General features: G+C 36.0%; 2 protein-coding genes across 9 annotated transcripts in view; one reads left to right on the forward strand and one right to left on the reverse strand.

Annotated features, from left to right (window-relative positions):
- The window catches only part of LOC136844865 (TOG array regulator of axonemal microtubules protein 1), a 697,822-nt gene that overhangs the window by 406,917 nt on the left and 266,730 nt on the right, over positions 1–24,175 (reverse strand). For all 8 annotated transcript variants that reach the window (XM_067114114.1, XM_067114112.1, XM_067114115.1 and 5 more), the window contains exon 3: positions 12,166–12,753. In XM_067114114.1, coding sequence (XP_066970215.1) covers positions 12,166–12,753 — 588 coding nt within the window. The remainder of the gene's footprint in view (positions 1–12,165; positions 12,754–24,175) is intronic.
- Positions 15,277–18,213, forward strand: LOC136844616 (uncharacterized). The gene is made up of 3 exons (XM_067113901.1): positions 15,277–15,400; positions 16,755–16,858; positions 17,683–18,213. The coding sequence occupies exons 1-3, from the start codon at positions 15,295–15,297 to the stop codon at positions 17,851–17,853; spliced, it is 381 nt and encodes a 126-aa protein (XP_066970002.1). The 5' UTR covers positions 15,277–15,294; the 3' UTR covers positions 17,854–18,213.

A 24,175-nucleotide genomic window follows, 5' to 3' on the forward strand; every position in this document is an offset into this window, starting at 1 on the left:
ACAGCGATTATAACGGCCTACTGCGTCAAGGCTTTCCAATGAGAAGGTGAACACCGCCGAAGGATCCCATATTTCTTCCACCTTGTTTCCCTAATGCTGAGCGTCTCGCAAGTCACGTGATGTGGTCGATCTTTCCCCCGCATTACTCTACTTCCTGCTGACCCCGTGCCCTTGAGCGACTGCGCGCCTCATGGCACAAAAAAATGATGCGGTTAGAAATACCAGAATACAGTCCCAGATTCGCTCTGAATTTAACTATTGATGATTATAACTTTGCTATTTTTTTATGATTCGAGTGTACTGAGTGTTTTTTCGACTGACATTTATCATATAAAGTTTATCACTTTACTAGCTGCAACGTTTTTCCATTACTGCGCATTTTCTCTAATTGTAAATGTATGGGCTGGTGTTGTAATTTAAATGGAAAATGTACATCATTAAGGCACACTTTCATACTGAAATAATTGTACCACAATGACACTTTTACTGATATACTTCTATTATAATTTTGTCGTGTATATGTATGTATGTATGTATGTATGTATGTATGTATGTATGTATGTATATGTATATGTATATGTATATATATATATATATATATATATATATATATATATATATATATATATATATATATATATATATATATATTATATATATTATATATATATTGTAATATACTTGACAATAAAATTTGATGAAAACAAAATTAGAGGAACATTTTCTTCTTCCGAAATGTTTTGCAGTCGATTCCGCTTTTGAAACTTGGGTGTTTACTGTAATTGTGGAAATAATTATACACGACTTCTGTCCACGCAACTCTCATCTTTCATTTTCCGTATTCTGGTAACACTGAAATTCATGTCATTAAAGAATATTTGATCATTTAAGAGAAGACTTCCATTAGCAAACCCTTTGTCGACTTATGATATTATTTTCATTCTTTATTCCAGTTAATGTCAAATGGTTTCAGAGAGAGGTATAGTTAACATTTAAACCTAAATTGCATCGTTCTGCCTTAACCTAAATTTAAACAGTTATTCTAATTGTCATGAAGACACTCTTCTCCAAGCAACTCCAATGACTGATTCACTCATAACAACAATCTATATACTACGCAGCATCATTTACGCACTAATAATTCGTGATACTTTTGAATTGGCGTACAGAGGCAACAGTATAGCCTTAAAAATCTAATTTCTCTAGTCCTAGCAAGATTAAATAATATTCAAGGCTATTAAGAATTCAAGAAAACTAATCACAGCCACCACAATCATTGACTACTATAAATCTGCAGCTGAAGCGTTACCACGAACAGATAACCGTCAACATCTGAGACCAGTCTAAACAACACACTCCATAAGGTATGTGACTCTCTTACATGTGGCATTAAGTGTGCAAAAATATATAGTCAGAAGAGAAGGTGATGTGAAATTTAGAAACAAGGAGAAAAGAAAACAAAGATGATTTCAAGAAAGAATTTGACACATTAAACATAACAATAATTTCAGTCAGAAACGATTGAGATTTTGGAAATTTCGGATAAATGCACATAATTAGAATAAAACGAGGACTTAGACGTTATCCGGCATAATCTGTACCGATAATACATCAAAATCTCAGGAGATAATAAAATTCCGTTATCTTGGAAAGAATCTGAAGACAGTGAGAACTTTCAGATCTTATTGGCAGAAGCAAGAAGAAAATAAAAATATATTATAAATACTATTATTTCGATAACAAATACATGACGACTTCTAAATTAAGATTATCTACATCTAAATAAACGTCAGGAGCAATGGAAATAATGCAATTTCCTCGAGGTTCATTTACAACCAATGAATATCTGCTGATATTTGCAAAACTCGCTCCACCAGGTAATGCCAGAAGCATGAGGCCGCGCTTCCACTAAGCCGTTTTGTTTCACAAAGGCAACAAGCGAAATTCCAAAGCTTATTTACTGTAAGTTTCATATATGATAAGCCTATAAAATACGCAGGGGCCTTACTAACTAGAAAACATTTAATCATTAATGCCCAAAACATTCACTCTCCTGACGGCCTACAAATCAGTGTCTGTCACGCCTGAACTGTCTCAAGACGATGTGTTTGCGGCTGCTCTTGGAGGACCGAAAACGCTCAACACAGGGAAAAGTCAGTTCGTCAACCGCTCCTAAACAATGGCATGAAAGCCATTTATTCAAGAACAATAAAGTTAATGTCTTTGAAATGCTCACAAACACTCCTGCCTCCTGCGCAATAAAAAAATGTTTGTGGGCACGTTTGACTCGTGGTGCCGTAATCGAAAGTTTCTTTATTTGCTTTTACTTATTGTTTTTAAATTCGCAAACCCTAGCGGCTTGAAATTCCTTCTCGGACTATTCCCAACTAACTGACTACTCAGCTTTCCTATTCCTCGTTTTATCATAGGCTAAACGTTGAGAAACTCCTACAAAATACAGTAACCACCTCTCTCTCACTCAAAACAAACCCCGCTGAACAGCCATTTAAATTTCCTATTCACATTAACTAAAGCAAATACAAAAACGCTGCATATTTTACTCAAAAGAGTTTACCATTACAATGGCAAAGTTTCTTTCTCCCATTTACAAATTTAACTGACAATATTTTCAGCGTCTATTTCAAACAAACAGTGATTCTCCCTTAAGAGAAGGGTTCTTTCTATCATGCTCTCTCTCCTATTCCTCACGAGAACTTTTCTCTTGCAAAGACAAATCAATATTCTGCCGCTATTGGTATATTTCAGGGCTTGATGTAAGTTTACAGCGTTCACGCACGCATGTGCAATTCTCTTCTTTCATAGGCCTCTCCTTTTTTCCCACATCATAAAAGCAAGTTATAGCCATTTCCTACTTTTTGTAACACCATCAACATCCATATATTTTAATCACACTGTTCATCAAATACAGACACATCCATACATTGTAAATAAACAAATGTATAAGTTATATCAAACAAAAAACAAAACAGGCAAACTCTTTACATACCGTGCAGTGTTAGGTAAGAATGGCATTGAATAATAATAATAATAATAATAATAATAATAATAATAATAATAATAATAATAATAATAATAATAACAACTCATCGATTTCATCGCGCTACTCTTACTCCTGTAATCAGTGAATCCAGACGGTTTGAAGATGAAGAAATACCAATCTTTCCAAGTGGGATTCAAACCCGCACATGTTATGCTACGAGCGGCAGCCAAACAGACATGAGCAAGTTTTTGTTAGCTTCAAAATAATTATATATAATATGAATATGACAAATAATAATAATGGTAATAACAATATTCATAATAATACTAATAATAAAAATTTGAAGAAACGCCACAAAAACGCATACCTCCTTCATATTTATCCTCTTCCACTTCCAACTAATTACGGTTTCGTATCCTCCCCTCTTCCGCTTCCCCTCTTCGGAGTTTATTAATTGCGCTTCCCCAACCCTATCATTGATATAATTTGCAAGGGGGCTTTTTCCCCTTGTGGTAACTCATTATTCTTTTAATTGTGCTCAAACTCTTGCCTGGGTCGCTCCTTGCATTCGGATAAATAATTTTTGAACAGCGCAGCCTGGCGCATTTTGATGTACCGCGTCGCGTCCCAGCTTGCTGTCGTGTTCGGGATCTCTTTTTCCGTTACTTTACTGTTGGACTTCTTCTTTCCTGACTTAGGTGGGTAATATAGTGTTTGCTTTCTCGCTCTCTCTCTCTCTCTCTCTGTATTTTTCAGTTTCGCCCTCTTTCATTCTCTCGCTGTATTTTTTAATGCTCAACCCACCATCTCTATGATTACATCTTTTTCAATTATTTATGAAAGAAAAAACGCCCGAACTTAGGTTGCAACGTAATTATTTCTTCTTAATTTTCTGAAGAAGAATTTTCTCTGATTTCCTGCCTCTTTATCAGAATCCAATGTCACGTCTCATTAATCAAATAAGCCAAATATTTTCACCGGTTCGAGATTAATCAGAATGAATAAACATCCACGATGAAAATACAGGGAGGCTCACTTCAAAACCAAGCATAAAGTTACTCAAATATCTAAAACATTTAAACGAAGGTAATAAGAGAGAGAGAGAGAGAGAGAGAGAGAGAGAGAGAGAGAGAGAGAGAGAGATATTCACTGATGTTTTGTTTGTTATTTAAACGTTTATTATTTTAAAACAGAGATTATTTTAATAGAGAGAGAGAGAGAGAGAGAGAGAGAGAGAGAGAGAGAGAGAGAGATAATCACTGATGTTTTGTTTGTTATTTAAACACATTCATTATTTAAAAAAAACAAAAAAATTAAATCAAAAGACAAAATCCCACAAGATGAAAATTGCGGACGGACACACCAGCGAGAGTGCAGACATCAATACAACCCTCACCGAAAGCTACTGGAAGGATGAAAGCCTACCAATACCACGAAAACCTCCCAAAATGATCAGCGCAGTCAATCAGTACCATTAGTAATCTGGAGACAACATGATAAGGGCTTATTAATTCCATGAATGTAATTACCATCACGTATTTACACATAATGATTCCTGACGTCAGGAACAATGCCACTGATAAGAGATAATTAAGGACATAAAAGAGATTACGTTATCATGTCAATGTCACAGCCGACAAAGAAGAAGGACAGTTATTACAACCATTGTCACTACCGGTATACTTCGGAGTCTGCTACCACTAGTTAGTTAGTTTGAGAGAGAGAGAGAGAATTGTTAAAACAATATGGCCGGCGTCTCAACAACGGGGTTATCAACGCCAATGATCAGAATTGAACAAACATCATTCATCTGTTACCAACACTGAGCAACCAGCATTTCAGAGTTCTCAATCCTTCCCCAGCGGAGCTCAAATGATGCAAACTGGTTTCGCAGAGCAGAGGATAAATTCCATAAAGTTCTTCCAGGGTATTAAAACTCGATTCTCTCCATCTATCATGTAGAGAACAACGGGTATTTGTCTTTCCTGGAGATAATGAGCAGACGAAAGGGAATCTATGATTGTTGATGCATTCCCCTCCCAGATGAAAACCACTTCTCTTTTATTATATATGAAGGCGTCCTTGGCTATCTGATTGAAGAACTCGAACAGTTCGAGGGACACAAGATAAAGGACATTCGGTTCCTTCAAAAATACGGGAAAATGCCGTTTCCGGCGAGGACAGGAGTTACCATATTTTACGATAAAAGCGACAATTTACAAGAATACATTTGTGTACGTGGATACATACATACATACACACACACACACACACACACATACATATATATATATATATATATATATATATATATATATATATATATATATATATATATATATATTATATGATGATTTTTATATACATATATATTCTAATTTACAGATCCGCCACTCAGTTAAATCAAAATCTCTACAAAATTCAACCAATATACATCTTACCAATGACTGCTTCCATTAATCTTTAATCCATTTCAGCATTTATAACAACTAAATTACTACGTTCATAACAACTTCTCTAAAACTCAGGTAGCACCCTGTCTTATTGTGCAGTAACGCTTCTGCGCAAGACTTCACAGATTCGTTACTTCATATCACACGAAAACAAAGCGATTTGCGTTTTAATCGGTGAGAAGGTCAGAAAAAAAAATGTATGATATGAATGGCGCACTTCAAACAAGATTCCGACTTGCGCCGTCTCAATTTACTCTTATAGCGTAACGTAACACGACAAAATAAATTAAAATAAGCTTTACATGAACAAATTCCATAGGCTTACAAACACAGACTATACAGTATATACGTACACAAAAATAAATATATATACATATATTTACACACGCACACATACATATGCATATACATACATACATATATATATATATATATATATATATATATATATATATATATATTATGAAATATTTTCTGTTAAAACAGAATTCCATCAAATAAAAGGGGCCATAAAAATGCCAAAATGTAAAAGTTGATGCTATATTTCAGAGAACAACTGCCTCCCTCTTCAGGCAGGTAATGAATAAGAAGAGTTACAGAAAAGCGGTATTTATACCAAAAGATCCAAAGGTCAGCTTTTATGTCACTCCAGTTGATAATTTCTCCTTAATCTTCTTAATTGCTGGTTGGAGGAAGATTTTATCTATAATATCTTTTGAGAGGTTTATCATATTTCTTTGTTTAATCAATGCTGATTCTACCATCTGGCTTTTGAACCGACAACTGCTGCTATAAATTATACGTGACAAATTCCAGTTTATTCTGTGATTATGGTTATTTATGTGGTTAAAAATAGCTGAGCTCTGTTGCCCATACCTAACTGAACATTTATGTTGTATTAATCTCTGGGGGAGTGATTATTTACCTGTACAAACGATGTAATATTGGTCACAGTCGAGGCAAGGGATTTTGTACACTCCTGTGTCTTTGGGGACTGGCTTTTTTTGGACGTTAACCAGGGATTTGGCTAAGGTATTTGGGTAAGTAAAGACAAAAGGGTTAGAGTTCCCAAGTGTCTGTGAGCTGCTTACGGATTAGTTCCATTTTCTTTTCCGGGAAATCCGGGGAGTAAATCCGTAAGGCTCTTAAGAATAAATTGCTGGCTACGTCAGTCTTGATAGAAATGTCATGATAACTAAAATAGTGAATGTATGAAAGTGAAAATGTTGGTTTCCCGTATAAGGTAAATTTGTATTCTGTCGTGTCTCTCATTAATAAAACATCAAGAAAAGGAATTTTGTTGTATGTTTCCCATTCAACTTTAAATTTGATGCTGGGCACTAATGCATTTAATTTTGAAAGAAATACGTTGAAATTGCCCCATCTATCATCCCAAAATGTTAGGATATCATCTACATATCTAATCCACAGACTGTCTTTAAGTTTTATTGCATTTACTATTATAGTTTCAAAATATTCCATGTGTAGATTGGCCAAAACAGGACTTAAAGGGCTGCCCAGGCTGCACCCGAATTTTTGTTTATAGAATGACCCCAGAATGAAAAGACGTTATTTGATACACATAATTCAACTAACTTTATCATTTTATCTAGGGCTGGTGGGAAATGATCTGAAAGTGGGCTAATATTTCTCTCAAAAACTCTAGAACGTCTAGTACTGCTACTTTTGTGAATAGGGAATCTACATCTAAGCTTAAAAGTTTTATTTTGTGAAGTGGTATATGTGCTCCTTTGAATTTGTGACAGAAATCTTCAGAATGTTTAATGTGACTGGGAGAAAATGTGCCTAAGAATGGGGAAAGGGGGCCGCTAACCACTTAGAAATTTTATAATTGAAAGCTCCGGCACATGAGATGATAGGTCTGAGTGGAAGACTATGTTTATGAGTATTGGGAAAGCCATAAAAGTAAGGTAGTTTTGGGTTAATGACTTTAAATTTCTCCAATAGTTCAATGCTCTCTTTGTCTTTGCCAGTTAATCTTACTTTTCTAAAAAAAATTCTATGGGGACATTTTGGAGGGGATTTTTCGTTTATATGTCATAAGTGTTAGTGTCACTAGGGAGTTGGTTGATTTTGTCGAGGTAAAGTTCTTTGTCCATGATCACGATTTTGCCGTCTTTGTCGGATCTACTCAGTCCAACATCTAATTTTTGCAGCGAGCGGACGGCTTTCATAAATCTATGGGGGACAGGGTATTTCTTGTTAAGGTCAGCTAATGCATTTACTAAAATGCCTTTTAAACATATCTCTTCTCGGCTGTAATGTTTATCAGGTATGAATTTGTTAAAAGCAACTATAAAATCTAGATTATTTTTCCGGTCTGGCATGAGGGCAAAGGGTAAACCAAGGTTTAAGACTAAGTGTTGGTTTACGGTAAGGGGGGCTGTTAGATAAATTTAAAACTTAATCTTGTTGCTTAAGATTGTTTCAAACTTGCGAAAGCCGCGCTTGACTTCTGGATGTGAGAGCGAAAAAACGAAGAAAAACGACTGAATTTCATAAGGGACCAAAATGACTGTGAAATATTTTCTGTTAAAACAGAATTCCATCTAATGAAAGGAGCCCATAAAAACGCCAAAATGTAGAAAGTTAATGCTATATTTCAGAGATCAACTGAAATATAGCACGTTTTCGCAAGTTTGAAAAAGGACTGATCAGACTGGACCGGCTGAAAAGTAAAAAATACTTCTTAGAAGAATGTCTCAAGGAACAAGTCCTTCCGAAAATGTACGGATTCGCGAGATGGACTCTGCAATCAGAGCCCTTCCCTCTCTCACACAAGATATTCCTGGAAGAAAGAATGGAAAGAAAATACGAAGTGCGAGATCTTTGTACTACGCAGAGTGATACATGGAACCCAGTCTAACTTTCGTCTCCTCACAACCGAATACATGAACAGGTATCTGGTTTCATTTTGTTCTGACATTGCTGCCTATAATAGCGCGACTCATTCCAATAGACTTTCCCGTAGGTTAAGTAACTTAATAAATAATAGCTCTTGGAACAATCTTGAGCAACAAGATAAAGTTTTAAATTTATCTAAAAACCCCCATACAGTGAACCAACACTTAGTCTTAAACCTTGGTTTACCCTTTGCCCTCATGCCAGACCGGAAAAATAATCTAGATTTTATAGTTGCTTTTAACAAATTCATATCGGAGATATGGTTAAAAAGCATTTCTGTAAATGCATTAGCTGACCTTAACAAGAAATACCCTGTCCCCCGTAGATTTATGAAAGCCATCCGCTCGCTACAAAAATTAGATGTTGTAATAAGTAGATCAGACAAAGAAGGCAAAATCGTGATTATGGACAAAGACTTTTACATCGACAAAATCAACCAGCTCCCTACTGACACAAACACTTATGACAAATAAACGAAAAAACCCCTCCAAAACGTCCCCACAAAATTTTTTCTTAGAAAAGTAAGATTAATTGGCAAAGACAAAAAGAGCATTGAACTACTGGAGAAATTTAAAGTCATTAACCTCACTTTTATGGCTGTCCCAAAACTCATAAACATAGTCTTCCATTCAGACCTATCATCTCATGTGCCGGAGCTTTCAATTATAAAATTTCCAAGTGGATAGCGGTATCCTTCCCCCATTCTTAGACACATTTTCTCCCAGCCACATTAAACATTCTGAAGATTTCTGTCACAATTTCAAAGAAGCACATATACCTCTTCACAAAATAAAACTTTTAAGCTTACATGTAGATTCTCTATTCACAAATTTACTGTATACAGAAAACCAACATTTTCACTTTCATGCATTCACTATGTAAGTTATCATGACATTTCTATCAAGATTGGATTTCCGATAAAGAAAATTGAACTATCCGTAAGCAGAACAAAGACACTTGGAAATTCTAACCCTTTTGCTTTTACCTACCCAAATACCTTACCCAAATCCCTGATTAACATCCAACAAAAGCCAGTCCCCAGAGGCACAGTAGTATACGAAATCCCTTGCCTCGATTGTGACCAATCCTACATCGGTTTTACAGGTAAATAATCACTCCCCCAGGGATTAATACAACAGAAATGTTCAGTTAGGTATGGCCAACAGAGCTCAGCTATTTTCAACCACATAAATGACCATAATCACAGAAACTGGAATTTGTCACGTATAATTTACAGTAGCAAATGTAGGTTCAAAAGCCAGATGGTAGAATCAGCATTGATTAAACAAAGAGATACAAAGAACCTCTCAAAGGGAGCTTGGGACTCAGATATTATGGATAAAATCTTCCTCCAAACTGCGATTAAGAAGATTAAGGAGAAACTGTCAACTGGAGTGATATAACAGCTGACTTCTGGATCTCTTGGTATAAATAGCGCTTTTCTGTAACTCTTTTCTCATTCATTACCTGCATGATGAGGGAGACAGTTGTTCTCTGACATATAGCATTAACTTTCTAGATTTTGGCATTTTAATGGGCTCCTTTTTATATATATATATATATATATATATATATATATATATATATATATATATATATATATATATATATATATATATATATATATATACATATATATATAATATATATATTCATATGTATATATATACATATTACATATATGTATATACATGTATATACATATATATATATATATAATATATATATATAGTTAATAGCAACTTGTGAAGTTCAACTTTAAAATAGTATAAGGCAAAACGAAATATAGGATATGGTCCTGATCTGTTTCATAACTTTAGATATTTTCCCATTACTGGTACTTAGTAGAAGATATACTAGCATATGCTAGCAAACAGCACGGTATATACAAACATGAAGAGTGAAGTACAATGGATAGAAGGCTGTTTACCCCTGCTACAGAGGAAGCGGAGATTTTGAACAAATTATGAACAGCACAACCTCTGTGTCAGAACGGCTCCGCCTCCTCCTCGCAGCTGTCAGCAAACTATTTTCCGTTGTTATGCTCGTCTGAACTGCGTGTCCATCCTAGCATATTATATAATTATCCTCTATTTTGTACACTTTGGGAAATTATACATACATACATACATAATATATTCATATTACTTACATTAGGTTTCCATATACACCACACCCACACACACACACACACACACACACACACACACACACACACACACACACACACACACATATATATATATATATATATATTAATATATATATATATATATATATATATATATATATATATATATATATATATATATATATATAAAACAGAAGAATAAAAAGTTGTTGACACCTGCAAGAAGGAGGCGGAGATGTTCTGCCACAGAGGTTGTGCTAATCATAAATCTGTACAAAATCTCCGCTTCCTCTGTAGCAGGGGTAAACAGCCTTCTATCCATTGTACTTCACTCTTCATTCTCGTATGCACCGTGCTGTATGCTAGCTTAAACATATTTCTTCTACTAAGCACCAGTAAAGAGAAAATGTTTAAAGTTACAAAACAGATCAGGACCAAGTCCTATATTTCGTTTTCCTTATGACATTTCAAATTTATACTATATATGTATATACATAAATATAATATATATATATATATATATATATATATATATATATATATATATATATATATATATATATATATATATTTACAGTATATATACCTTCTTTCTCTGCACCTTTTTCCCACTTCTATGTGGGAAAGGATATATATATACTGTGTGTATATATATATATATATATATATATATATATATATATATATATATATATATATATATATATATATATATATATAATTGTAGTAGTCACAAAGCCCTCTTAATTTCTCGAATTCTTCGCTTTTTAGGATACGCTTGTCACTACAAAACCTTAAGATCCAAGTGTAAGAAATTGAAGTGGTTGAGATGTCCGGTAGCGGGAAACGAACCCACGTCACCATATTCACAACGAAGACACGTTGTCGACCTAACCAAGAGAAGGATAAAAGCCTATTGCCTCTCCTACATACATCCTGTCGTTTTCAGATATAGGTATATTAGAGCTGGAATAGACCCATCCTCGCCATCGCAGCTAAGTGGCAATCGTTTTCATTGCTTTTTAGGCTGAAATATATATGTAGAATCTACTGGTCACTTTTTGCCAGATACATATGTAATCGTATGAATCTGGTAAAAGTGTAGATTCTATATATATATATATATATATATATATATATATATATATATATATATATATATATATATATATATAAAAGTGATACACACACACATATATATATGTATGTGTGTACATAGATTTTATCATCCACTCCTTCTTAGAGGGATGGTTAGTTTAAATTCTACATATATATATATATATATATATATATATATATATATATATATATATATATATATATATATATATATATATATATATATATATGTGTATATATATATATATAATACACACGCATACACACACACATATATATATGTATGTGTGTACATATGTTTTTATCATCCACTCCTTCTTAGAGGGATGGTTAAGGTTTAATGTTGCTTGTGAACATTCAAATTTAACAAATGAAAATCTATTATACTCGAAAGAAAATCATAGCAGACATTGCACGAGAGAGAGAGAGAGAGAGAGAGAGAGAGAGAGAGAGAGAGAGAGAGAGAGAGAGAGAGAGAGAGAGAGAGAGAGAGAGTGTTTTTATACCTGTTAGCCCACACGCTAAATCTTTCTTACCTCCACTCTGTCGACAGCCGCCATGAGGGGGCCCAGTTTCGCAGGTCCAAGGAATTGGGCAATAGCCGATATGCACTCGAGGGAGGCCTGTCTCACTCTCCTCTTGGGATCGGCCACGGTCGGGCCGACCTTCTCCGCCAGGTAGTTCAGGTCGAATTCGTAGCTGGGGAAAGTCATGAGGGCGTAGATGATGAGGTTGAGGCTGTCTTCCCTCACCCTCGACGACCTGTTGGGGCTGAGGTTGTCGCACAGGATGGGTATAACGACCGCCGGCTTTGCTTGCTGCAGGAGCTTCTGGAACACACGCATGTTCTCGATGCGCACCACCACCTTCGAATCGCCGACGTGTTTCACGACAGAGTGGACGATCTGCTTCAGGTACTGAGGCAGCTTCGAGTCCAACTTCTCGATCAGGATCCTGAAGATGTCGAGCACCGTCATGGATATTCTGAAGTTGTAGTCGTCGACCAGGGAGTCCAGGAGGGCTAGGAAGTGGGGGAGATGAGGCAGAAGGGGTGAGATGTCCTCGACGGATCTCATCAAGTCTCTCAGCCTCTCGCATCCTTCCGACCGGGTTTTCCAGTCTGTCTGTAACAGAAATGAAAATTCTCTTTTACACAATCATCACAAATGAAAGTACAGTATACAATAAGACCAAATATACTGTAAACAAGAAGCCGATGGGACAGTGCTCATCTGGTTCACCGTGCTGCACTTGCAAATATAATTATGATTAGGATTTTTCATATACATTCTTAAATTAAACTTAGATCGCAATGATTCGGCGTTAATTTGACAAATTGTGGCAGTGCTGTTCATGCTAAATATTCCTGCATACACATTCTTATGTAAAACTCTCGACTTCTACTGTGGTTCCATCCTGGCCCAGAGGCCAAGGTCTCAGCAAAATTAAGTCTGGTTGACATAAAGATTTCTTGCGACTTTTATATTCGGGTTCTGTAGTTCTTGACGTGATAAATGTGAAATAACAAAGTCTTTTTTTCACTATTACATAACCCCACTATTGGTAGCAAGCTTTACCTCAATTTAAAATGATTGAACTAAACCCAATTTCTTAACAAAAAAGAATAAAAAAATTGTCCAGCATTCTACATATACTTAAATTGAAAGCGGAAAAAATGTAAAACAATTCTACCAAGGCCACGTATAAATACAATATATCTTACCACAAACAGAAAAAATATCCAATACCAGAACCTAACTTAATTTTAGTTGGGATGGCCCTTGCTTTCTGGAACACTTTGAAAAATCGCACGCTTTTTTCTTCTCCTTTTCATTCATAACCTGCCAGTATCAAAGGACTTAGAAAATCAAGAGAGAAAAAAAGTCTCCTTTTTCAAGCAAAGGATTAATAACGAAACTGACAATAACCTAACAAGAAACTTGGCGAATATGTCCTATCAACTCTCTTACCGGACAAAACTCTCCTTGAAAACCCTATTGAACGCAAGGTCCTCTGCCCCAATATCTCTTTTTCTAACACAGCATAAAAAATTCAAAGCAAAAACATTTCCGTTCAGAACAAAGGATTAATTAGGAAACAGACAATGTTTAACAAGCGCCTATGCCAGCACGCCCTTTCATAAACCTTATTGAACACACCTCCCCTCAACTCCCTAACAAGGCAAAATCCATCCACCCCGTTGAAACCCCAACGCCTTGAACTCCACAATCGACCCACCACAGCAGTCTTTCGCAAGCAAGAGAATCGATCGGATTTTTCTGGGAATGTCCACATGTGGAGAAGCTTCTTTGTGGGAGTGACACTGACCTCCTACCCTTCCTTTGAGATAGAATTTTGTCTCAGCAGTCCTGTGTGACTAACGACTTACGGGATCATTGTGTCCTTGCGCTAAGGAATTTCGTCCGAACACAAACTGATTAATGATCTAAGTCTAAAGCATAACTTGTTTTCTACATTCATTAACACAGGATAAAAAATCGAGTGCCATTGTTGACGAAACACTCAACACGTCCCTCATCATGAATATTTTGCAGTTCCAGTAATCATAAGATTGTGTAATACTTTTTCTTTTGTAATAACTGTGTTACCAATTTATGACTCTACCAATATGTGAAATCTTTCGGAGAATTTAAGCCCAAACTCTACGAATTATCAACTGTTGGTTTCAATACAACTATCCATCTCGAATCCCTCTGAGGGGTTAGAAAAAATACTCCACATAATGATGTGGTGAGAGAGGAGGTCATCCAAAACTGCAGATGATGGAAAGACGAGAGGTGCAGTTCCACAGCAGGTGAAGCAAGAAAGTTGTACGTTTGTAAAAGATTGGGGGAATACTCGGGGTGTCTACACGATGAGACTTGAACTAACGCTCCTCTTTGGAAGTGAAGTGTAAATGTTGAATGATATTGAACAAATGATGGTGGAAGCTGTAAAGATGAATTGTTTATGTTGTATTTTTGGCATGAGAAGTGATGAAAGGGTGAGAAATGTGAAGGTTTACATTGATACGAGGGTTAGCGCGCTTTGAGATAGGATGGTCATGTGTAAAGAACGATGGACGACAGGCTGATAAAGGAAGCATACATTTGGGCAGTGCTGGGAGGGGAACGGAGAGAAAGTCCTTAAGGAGGAGGGGGAGGTAGAATGAAAGATGTATTGGAATGGAGGGGGGCCTCAACATCCAGCAAGCAAGAGAGTGCCTGCAAGATAAAGGTGAATGACGCAGTGTGTGCGAGGGGCGAGCCTTCTGTATAATTGTATGAAATGGTTAGTGCTGCAGAAGTTTTCAACATATGGGGTTCATCCAAGGTGCAACAATTTAAGTGAAAATGTAGCAACCATCCTTGTCTTCTTTTCTAGAGAGCAATCCCATATTAAGGAAAAAGTTTTCTGTCAGATTAAAACGAAAATAGACTTTTTTCACAGCAAAGAAAAACCATCACGGAAAAAAGACCTAGAATCACGTTCTCTTTGAAACCTACAAACAAAATTACCTCAAAGAACCATAGAATGGGCGACTAAAGAAGACCCTTGAAAGAAGATTCTACTCTGCATATCAAATTAAGGGTCCCATGTGGTGGAAACAAACTGGAAATCAACGAAAAGAAACTGGAAGCTGCGGAGGAAGATGAAAGCGTGGGATGAAAGGTGGCCAGCTGCAACACACATATAAATATCAGCCAGCGCTGCTGCATTTTCTCACTTCCTCCCCACGGCCTCTTTCCTTGAGTCACTTGCTTCCCATGGGTAAGTTAGTCAATTCAGATTTATTCATACCTATCGATATCAACAAAAACGGCGTCACAACAAATTTGGTCATCGGTGACGGAATTACATTATTTGCTTTAAATAATATGTGCTACGGGGGAAAAAGGGGGTTTTATCCTTAATGTTAGACATTTATAAACTAGTCTCAACATATATGGTCGTCGACGTCGGAAATGTAAGGAGTGGAATAACTATTTAATTTTTTACAATATATAAACAATTAAAGATAAGTTATTAATGTTGCAAAATTTATTCCGACTGGTTGTTGTTCAAGACTGGACGTATGGCTTACAAATCGATTACATAATCTATAGCCGTTCCTCAATCACATGGCTTTCTCCCGAGTAAAATTTCATGGATCTACTTTCTACCAAAAGGGAACAAAAGAAGTCGATTTATATCATAATCAACAGTTCACAAGAGAATTTATAATGATTAAGATCAATATTACCATCACCTCTTAAGAAACAATACCAAGGGCCATAACAAGAAGTTCAATAAACGAGTAAACTGAAGAATTAACGAAAGCATATTGCCTCAAAAGAATAAAACTTAACACAGGCCTTACTAGAACATTAATTTTGAAGGTCGTCAAAGCTGTCAATATATTTTGTACAACAATAAAGCTGTACGTCTTTCAACCTCTAAACTTTTCTTATGTTGGCACAGACACAATAGCATAAACATTTGTTCCTTGTGTGCATTACTCTCATTTTTTCGCAACATGCCAATTTCCCCTTTGAAAGGAATACCGCCACCAGGTACACCCTTTCCGTTTCTCAGGAAGTTCTGAGGGTGACTCTGCTGGCCACCCACCCAATTTCTCGACTCCAGCTGGCACTGATACACATTTACAGTAGAGCTCAGTGGAATGGTGGGAAGTAGGTGGAAGTGATCCCGGGCCTAGCAAACACGAGCCAAGCCCTGTATCACTCGGCTACGGCTCCCAATTTCGTGGCTTGCAACTCACACAAGTTTCGCATGGGATCTCCACATCCCTAAGCCATTTAAATATATATTTATAATATATATATATATATATATATATATATATATATATATATATATATATATATATATATATATATATTATATATATATATATATATATATATATAATTTTGCTTATACATACATACATACATATATATATATAATATATATATATATATATATATATATATATATATATATATATATATATATATATATATATATATATATACATATGTTTAAATGTACATTCATGGTATATATGTTTACAACCAAATATATGTAAACAAGAACCTAAGTAAAAATACTGCTAATATTTGTCTTTCGTGCTTTCTTTCAGGAATGAGATTTTTCAACGTGACATTCGGCTTCTTGCTCTTGTTCTTCGTTATGGCAGCTGAATCATACGAAACTCCCTGGCCTTCAGAAGATTTTTACGAACAGGTTAGATATAAAATCATGAATGTTCGAGCCAGCCCCAAGGACGTGGTTCTTGTATGAACAAGGTCCAAGGTTTTCTCGAGCCTCTCTAGGGCATAGGCTTCCATAGGCGATGTTTGATACTCCCCAAAGTTCATGGATTTCAAGGGCAAATTTCAAACTTGTCAAAGGTCTTTGAATTTCCATGGACCAAATTCGAACCTGTCTATAGCCCCAGGCTACCAAGGACGAGACCAGACCTGCCTAAGATCCAAAGACTTTGGAAAGCTAGGTTAATTAAGCCTGACCATGGTCCATGGATTTCTAAGGACAAGTAGGAATATTCCCAAAATTCAATGTATTTCTGATGACGAGGTTCGACCTTACTTGAAACCCTTGGACTTTAAGGACGAGTCAAAGCCTGACAAATGCATGCACTTCTGCTCAAGGTCCACGGGTCTTCAGCTTGTTCTAGGATGACTCTATTGTTACTGATATTGAAATTCTGAATTACTCCACTTAGAAGCACCTCCAACTTTTCGTTGGTTTTTAAGACTACTTCTCAAGTTCTGTTCAGTTATGCAAGTACTTATCTATTTGCTTATCCTCATTTATGTACAAATGTAATTCGTCCACTTCTTCGGCTCTGTCTCTTTCTTCCACACATCTAGTAAACAAATATTAACACGAGAATAAGAAGACTTCATCATCATCATCAACAACAACAATCATCACTATCAGGTCATTTATGCAACTCAAATAAAAAAAAAATAGCATGTTTGAGGACCCATGTGTAGAATAACATTATCAACAATAAAAAACTGAATGCGTTTCTTTTCGCTCAACAGGACACCAGAGATGTGCTCGTACCCATCGCCTTCATTCACCTTCCCTTGGCCTACAATCACATGTTGAGGACGAGGAGCACCCAGGCTCTCAAGAGAAACTCGGAGATTCTGAACACGCTCCTCGGGTCGGGAGCCCTCAACAACATGAAGAACAACGGCAGGAGGCGATAGTTATCTTCGCTTACTGGAGGAACAACAAACAGCGTTGGGGGATGATCTCTGCTCAGTGGAAAAACGACAATGGAACTTCAAGATTATGACCCGTATGATGCGTTTTTAAATGAATACACATTTTGATCAGTCATTAACAATCAAAGATCGTTGACTCACTATAACGTCAAAGCAGAATAAAGGGCAAACAAACAGGAGTGCTCCAATCATAAATCTCTCTCTCTCTGCATTTACGTTTTCCCTTTCCCTTGAAACAGGCTGGGTGTTTACCGCCTTCTTCTTCTTCTTCCCTTATACCTTACGTTACATTTCCTTACCAACCTACCCAACATTATCCTAAAAAATAACAGACTTAACCCATGGAAGATAATAATATAAATATATAAAATGAACGGTAGTTTTCTTTGCCAAATTACAATAAAAGTACATCAACAGATATATTCCATTTTTGTTGCTAGAGAATATGTTCTTCCATCACTTGTCTTATTTTGTTTATTCTGATTCAACAAATTTGAATCTGACCTGCCAAGATGTTCTTCACAATTCACTTTCTTTACCTGGTTCTGATCAGTTAAAGAATAAAAAAAAGGTAACACGACTACAAAAAAGCATAAAATTTATCAATAAATACCCCACACTAAAATCTCTGTTTTGACAATATGTGAAAGCTCCCGAAACAGACGCAAATGAATCTAATTAGAGTATAAACCAATGCCGAATTGTAATTTTCCATTCAGTCACTCTCCCTCTCTCTCTCTCAACTCCCCTGGGAAAGATCATACCTCTGCCAAGGGCATTCAGTAAATAGAATGAATCAATTTGTATCAATGAATGGATGAATATAAGAGACTGGCAACATATGAGGGCTATGAAATATCACACGTATCAGGCTATGAATTAAACCGCCACGGCCTCCTACCACGGGCGAGATCAATTTCCATGGCAACGAATCGTCAACTGTGCGTAGTTTCTGTAGAGTTCACCCCCTCGAAAAGGTCATCCAGAATATTTCTGACGGCTCTTATTTATCTGTTCAATCGTTCTTGAAATATCCCGCTAACTTACAAACAAAAAAACACACATACATATTGGGGAACAAGGGCGCTACTGAGAACATAAGTTCTCCTCCTCCTGCTCCTCCTCCAAACTTCATTAGCTGAGGTATTAAAAACTTTGTTCATTATGATTACACTTTTTCGCTAAATAACTTGGTTCCACTAATATCGAAAGCTTTACTAGAACCGGTCTAGCAAAGCAAAATTGATTTCATACAGCTCTGGACAATCAGCCTTGAGCAGATGTTAAAACAGACCATAGATAACACTCCTTCCAATAATAATAATAATAATAATAATAATAATAATAATAATAATAATAATAATAATAATAATATTGATGATGACTGAAAACGGCAATGATAATAAATTAACACCTTGATCATAATGAACTTACTGTACAAATAATAATAATAATAATAATAATAATAATAATAATAATAATAATAATAATAATAATAATAATAATAATAATGAGTTTAAAAAAGCCAGTCCCAACTCATAATCATGCGGTTAGTTACGCTGAGGTTGCTGCCCTAGCCTTATAAATTGCAACAATTCAAGTCTTGGTCGGTAAGAATGGTAATAAGCAGAACAAGTTCCCTATAGCACTGGCCTTCAGATAAGCGAATCTGACCAACACTAGATATTGCTCAGCTAACCAGTATTTGGAAGCGTGACCACTGATCACCAATGAATGCCAGATGCCGTCGGCGCCACAGTCTCCGTAACTATGGCTAAAGTTTGCGACAGGCCTTAGGAGTCATATGTGAACGGTAGTGTGTCACAATAAATAACACCCTCTTGGATTAAAAATATTCACTGGCAGAGCTATCGGAAGATGAAGAGGAATCTCCAAGATGATGAGTGGTCGTTCATAAGATTGACCTAAAATTTTGCTCAACTAATTTCAGCTTTGGTCGATTTCTTCGCTCGATCCCTCGACTACGTCGCAGAAAAATCTTCTAAGAAAAGTTTAAGCCATTTACTTACGATTCTTCTTATCACAACCATAATCATTATTATCATAATAATAATTATTATAATAATAATAAAAGGGTAGTAACCCTTCATTTAAGCATATTTTATTGAATCTGATTGCTGTTACAATGCGTTTAGTTTAAAATACTCTGTTTCTGTTCTTCTGATGGTGTCCTTTTCTTCTTTTGGAGGGCTGAAGATAAGTTGTCCCAATTCCTCTGCTGCTTCCGCTGCCATGTCTGGTTTTCGTCCTGACGTTTCGTCCCTCCTAGGAACATGTTCTGAGGTCTGACTCCAGTGTGAGTCTATGTTGGAATGACTCTTTTTGTGTGCGACGCCGGTTTTTATGCTGGGCGCCAGGACTCTCACTGGAATCGGACCTTAGATGTTCTTAGGAGGAACGAAACGTTAGGAGGAAAACCAGACATGGCAGCGGAAGCAGCAGAGGAATTGGGACAACTTATCTTCAGCCTTCCAAAGGAAGAAAAGGACACCACCAGAAGAACAGAAACAGAGTATTTTAAACTGAACGGCATTGTAGCAGCAATCAGATTCAATTTTATGATAATAATAACAACAACTTACATGGGGACAGATAAGAAAAGATAATGTTCAGGGTAGTTTTGACAAAACTACCATGGTTATTATCGTTGTTAATAATATTATTCATCATTAACATTAGAATTTATTCTCATGAAATAAGTCAAAAAACCACTACCTTACCTATCACTCCAACAGAAAATAAGGTTAACTTAATGTGGGCATTTCAGAAAATTATTGAAAAGAGTGGAGAAATTGTAAAACTAAACAAAGATATAACACGAATATAATGAATAATTAACAGTTTGACGATTCTTCAATGGGGAGCCTGCAATTCCTCTTATATCTTCCATAAGTGTCAAGAAACTACTTCATAGTATTCCAGTAAAAGCACAGGGCAGTCTGACACAGGACCAGAAAGTTATCGCCACACTGAAAGTGCAGGGAAGTGTCTCACAGTGAAACCTAGTTGTGTCGGCACTCTGCTGAACGCGTAGGACTAACTCACCAGTCCCCTGAGGAATTCGCACAACACAAAAGACTCTGAGGAGTCAGTGGGATTTTCGGAAGCTGAAAGCTCATGAACATGCGTCTAAAACAAGGGTTCTTTACACTTCTTGCACCGAGTATCCCCTAAGCAAACCCTCCTTAACCTAACCCTTTGAAAACACTCCAGCGATCCACTGGTGGTTCACGAACCCAGGCCGAGAACCAGGGTCTTAGTGGAAGCTTCTAGCATTTCCCAAACTTCGTTCCACTGTGTACCCTCCAGGTTCTGTATTATAAACCACATTCCTGCTTTAATTGGTGTGAATTTAGTCTTTGCAAATAATATGGTGTTCCATAATAGAAACCGTGCTCATGCTGGTTTTTTTAATAACATTCCTTGGGCGACCATCAGATTAATGCGATAAAATAATGTTGCCAAAAAAAAGGATTTGGTCTATTTCTGTAACAATTGTTAATGTGAACAAGTTTCAGCAAAACTGAAATCAAGAAAAAATAAACACGTCAGCGGCGGTTATATATTTTGTATGAAAAAAATATAAAATAAAAAAAAGAAATTATTTTTGCATACAGTAAAATCTATTCTTAATACTATTTGTGTGAAAACCAGACTAGACTAGAACGTAAAAGTGGCCGCTTACCCAATCAAAAAGCAGTTGTTGCATACGCATACACATAAAAGCGACATAACAAATATGGTGGACTATAATATATGAAGAACTTCTCATACAATAGATAACAAAGTAAAGCATTCTCAACAGCAACTGGAAATGAAAATGAGTACATTTCCAAATTCAGTTGTGTACACCGCAAAGTCCGCGTACTGCAGCTACAGTTTTTTTTTTTTTTTTTTTTTTTTTTTTTTTTTTTTGAGGGGGACGTTGATGGCCGAGGAGAGGCGGAGGATGTTTTGACTGTTACCACCCAGACTGAGTAAAAAAAGCCGTGCAATATCATCATTATTATTCATTTGCATACATTCTTCTGAAGCAGATCAAACAGCCATTGTCTTGTCGAGCAACATCCTAACCAAAAGCAAACTAAGATACGAAAAAATGTAAAGCACGATATGAAGGTTCTACAAAAGTTAAATTAGCAGCGAAAACGTTCGGAAACCGCAAACCTTCCCAGAAGCTTCACAATCAGACCCCCAAAAGTTCCCTCTTACTCATAAATTACATTCCTGTCTCTTCTAGAATTCACTTGTTTCCAGACACGAGGTCCATTTTCAGTAAAACCCGTCAAAATCCACACAGAACTGCCTATGCAATTCTCTCAACAGAGAAACAAATAACCCAAACCAAAAACATAACCTTGTCGATAGTAATAATACAATTTAAGAGACGGGGAAACTGTAACGTTTTTTTATTCAATTAAGAACAGAACTGTTTTTTAATGTGGCACTGCATCTCGGGTGCAGATAAGTGAAAATCGAGAAACATCGACAAAATGTCGGTGCAGGTATTCTGCAGAAATATTGGATGACAATAAACAAGACATCGTGAAATACCAAATTTTCAATAATGACAACACTAAATCAAGGCGTTTCGCACTCACTGTGTTCAATTTAAGTTTCCTACTGGAACAAAGCTTAACGAAAGCGAAAACAAAATCCAGCTCGAAAGAACAGATCATAATTACCATTAACATGAGCATTGCCCTCTAAGATTTCATCCTCTTTTTTATTCTAGGTATGTCGATGATACGTTCGTTCTCTTCAAGGGTGAATACGAGGCTGATCTCTTCCTCGACTACGTGAATACTTTACACCCGAACATGAAATTTACTATAGAAAAAGAGGAGAACAACTGCCTGTCATTCCTGGACGTTCAAGTTTATAGACAAGAAAATTCCTTTAACACCACGATTTTTAGAAAGAAAACTTTTACAGGACTCGGATCTAATTTTTATAGCAGCTGTTATTTTAATTTTAAGATTAATTCCATTTTTACCCTTCTTAATAGAGCACTGGTCCTCACATCTAACTGGAATGATTTTCATAATGAGATTTTATTTCTAGTTAACTTCTTTAGAGGTAACTGTTTTCCTTCCAGGCTAGTATATAGAAAGTTAAATCAGTTACTAAATAAGCATTTCTCTAAAAGACCTGAAGTCCTAACAGTACAAAAATGAATTTCTTTGCAACCTTTCCATATATCAGTGACTTAACCTTTCAAAAAGATTTACGAAAATTATTCATGAACATTTCTCAGCCATATCAGCCAAATTAATTCCCAAAAATCCTCTAAGTATTGGCTCTTTGTTTAAGGTAAAGGATCAGCTGTGTCCTTATATGTCCTCTGGTGTCATCTACAAATATACTTGCCCTAAATGTATTTCAGGGATTTACGTGGGATCCACCAGTAGGCTTCTTAAGGTGCGCATTGATTCACATCCGGGAATTAGTTTCCGCACAGGTAGCAGAATCTCAAACCCAGAGCACTCCGACATCAGGAACCATTCAAAACAATGTAAAACCTACATTGAGAACAAAGATTTTAGCGTCATCGGTCATACTGCCAACCCTCACGACTTAACAATCTTAGAGTCGTTATTTATCAAACAACTTGTACCATCATTAAATACTCATACATCCGCTGGTCAACTGTATTTAGCTTAACTCCTTACTGTGGTGGCTTCTTTCCATTTAGTTCCTTACTGTTTCACCTTAGGTTGGTTGTGTTTTTATTCTTATTTATTTCATTTTACTGTAACATTTTAAACGTATTCTAAGACTGTACCTATAACTGTTTTTATGTTTTTATCTTTTCTTGTGCACAGCCCTGAAGATGTAATTCAGTACAAAATTACGAAACGTTGGTTTTAAAATAAAGACAGCCTAGTGATGTGTGGTTTTCGTCCGTCTTCCTCTGGATATGCTTCCTGGAGTATTTCCTGTTCCCTGTATCACTATATATATATATATATATATATATATATATATATATATATATATATATATATATATATATATACTGTATATATATATATATATATATATATATATATATATATATATATATATATATATATATATATATATATATTATATATTCCACCACGTATGCTTAAAAGAGCAAAAGAACGCTCCAAAATTTCTTTAAACCTCGAAAGCAAAATGTTCCGAAATCACGTTCTCTTTGAATCCCCAAAAGAAGCTGACCTCAGAGAAACGTCAGTTGGGCCATCAAAAGGAAAGTCTCCAGGGGGTTCCACTCTGCATCTTAAGTCGAGGAGTC

This window comes from Macrobrachium rosenbergii, chromosome 13, assembly GCF_040412425.1.
Source record: "Macrobrachium rosenbergii isolate ZJJX-2024 chromosome 13, ASM4041242v1, whole genome shotgun sequence".
NCBI lineage: Eukaryota > Metazoa > Arthropoda > Malacostraca > Decapoda > Palaemonidae > Macrobrachium > Macrobrachium rosenbergii.

Bases quoted from the DNA above. Each gene is read 5' to 3' on its own strand.
- LOC136844616 (XM_067113901.1), top strand. From the start codon at position 15,295: ATGAAAGGTGGCCAGCTGCAACACACATATAAATATCAGCCAGCGCTG. The intron at 15,401-16,754 runs GTAAGTTAGTCA...GCTTTCTTTCAG, and splicing joins GAGTCACTTGCTTCCCATGG to GAATGAGATTTTTCAACGTG. The intron at 16,859-17,682 runs GTTAGATATAAA...TTCGCTCAACAG, and splicing joins CAGAAGATTTTTACGAACAG to GACACCAGAGATGTGCTCGT.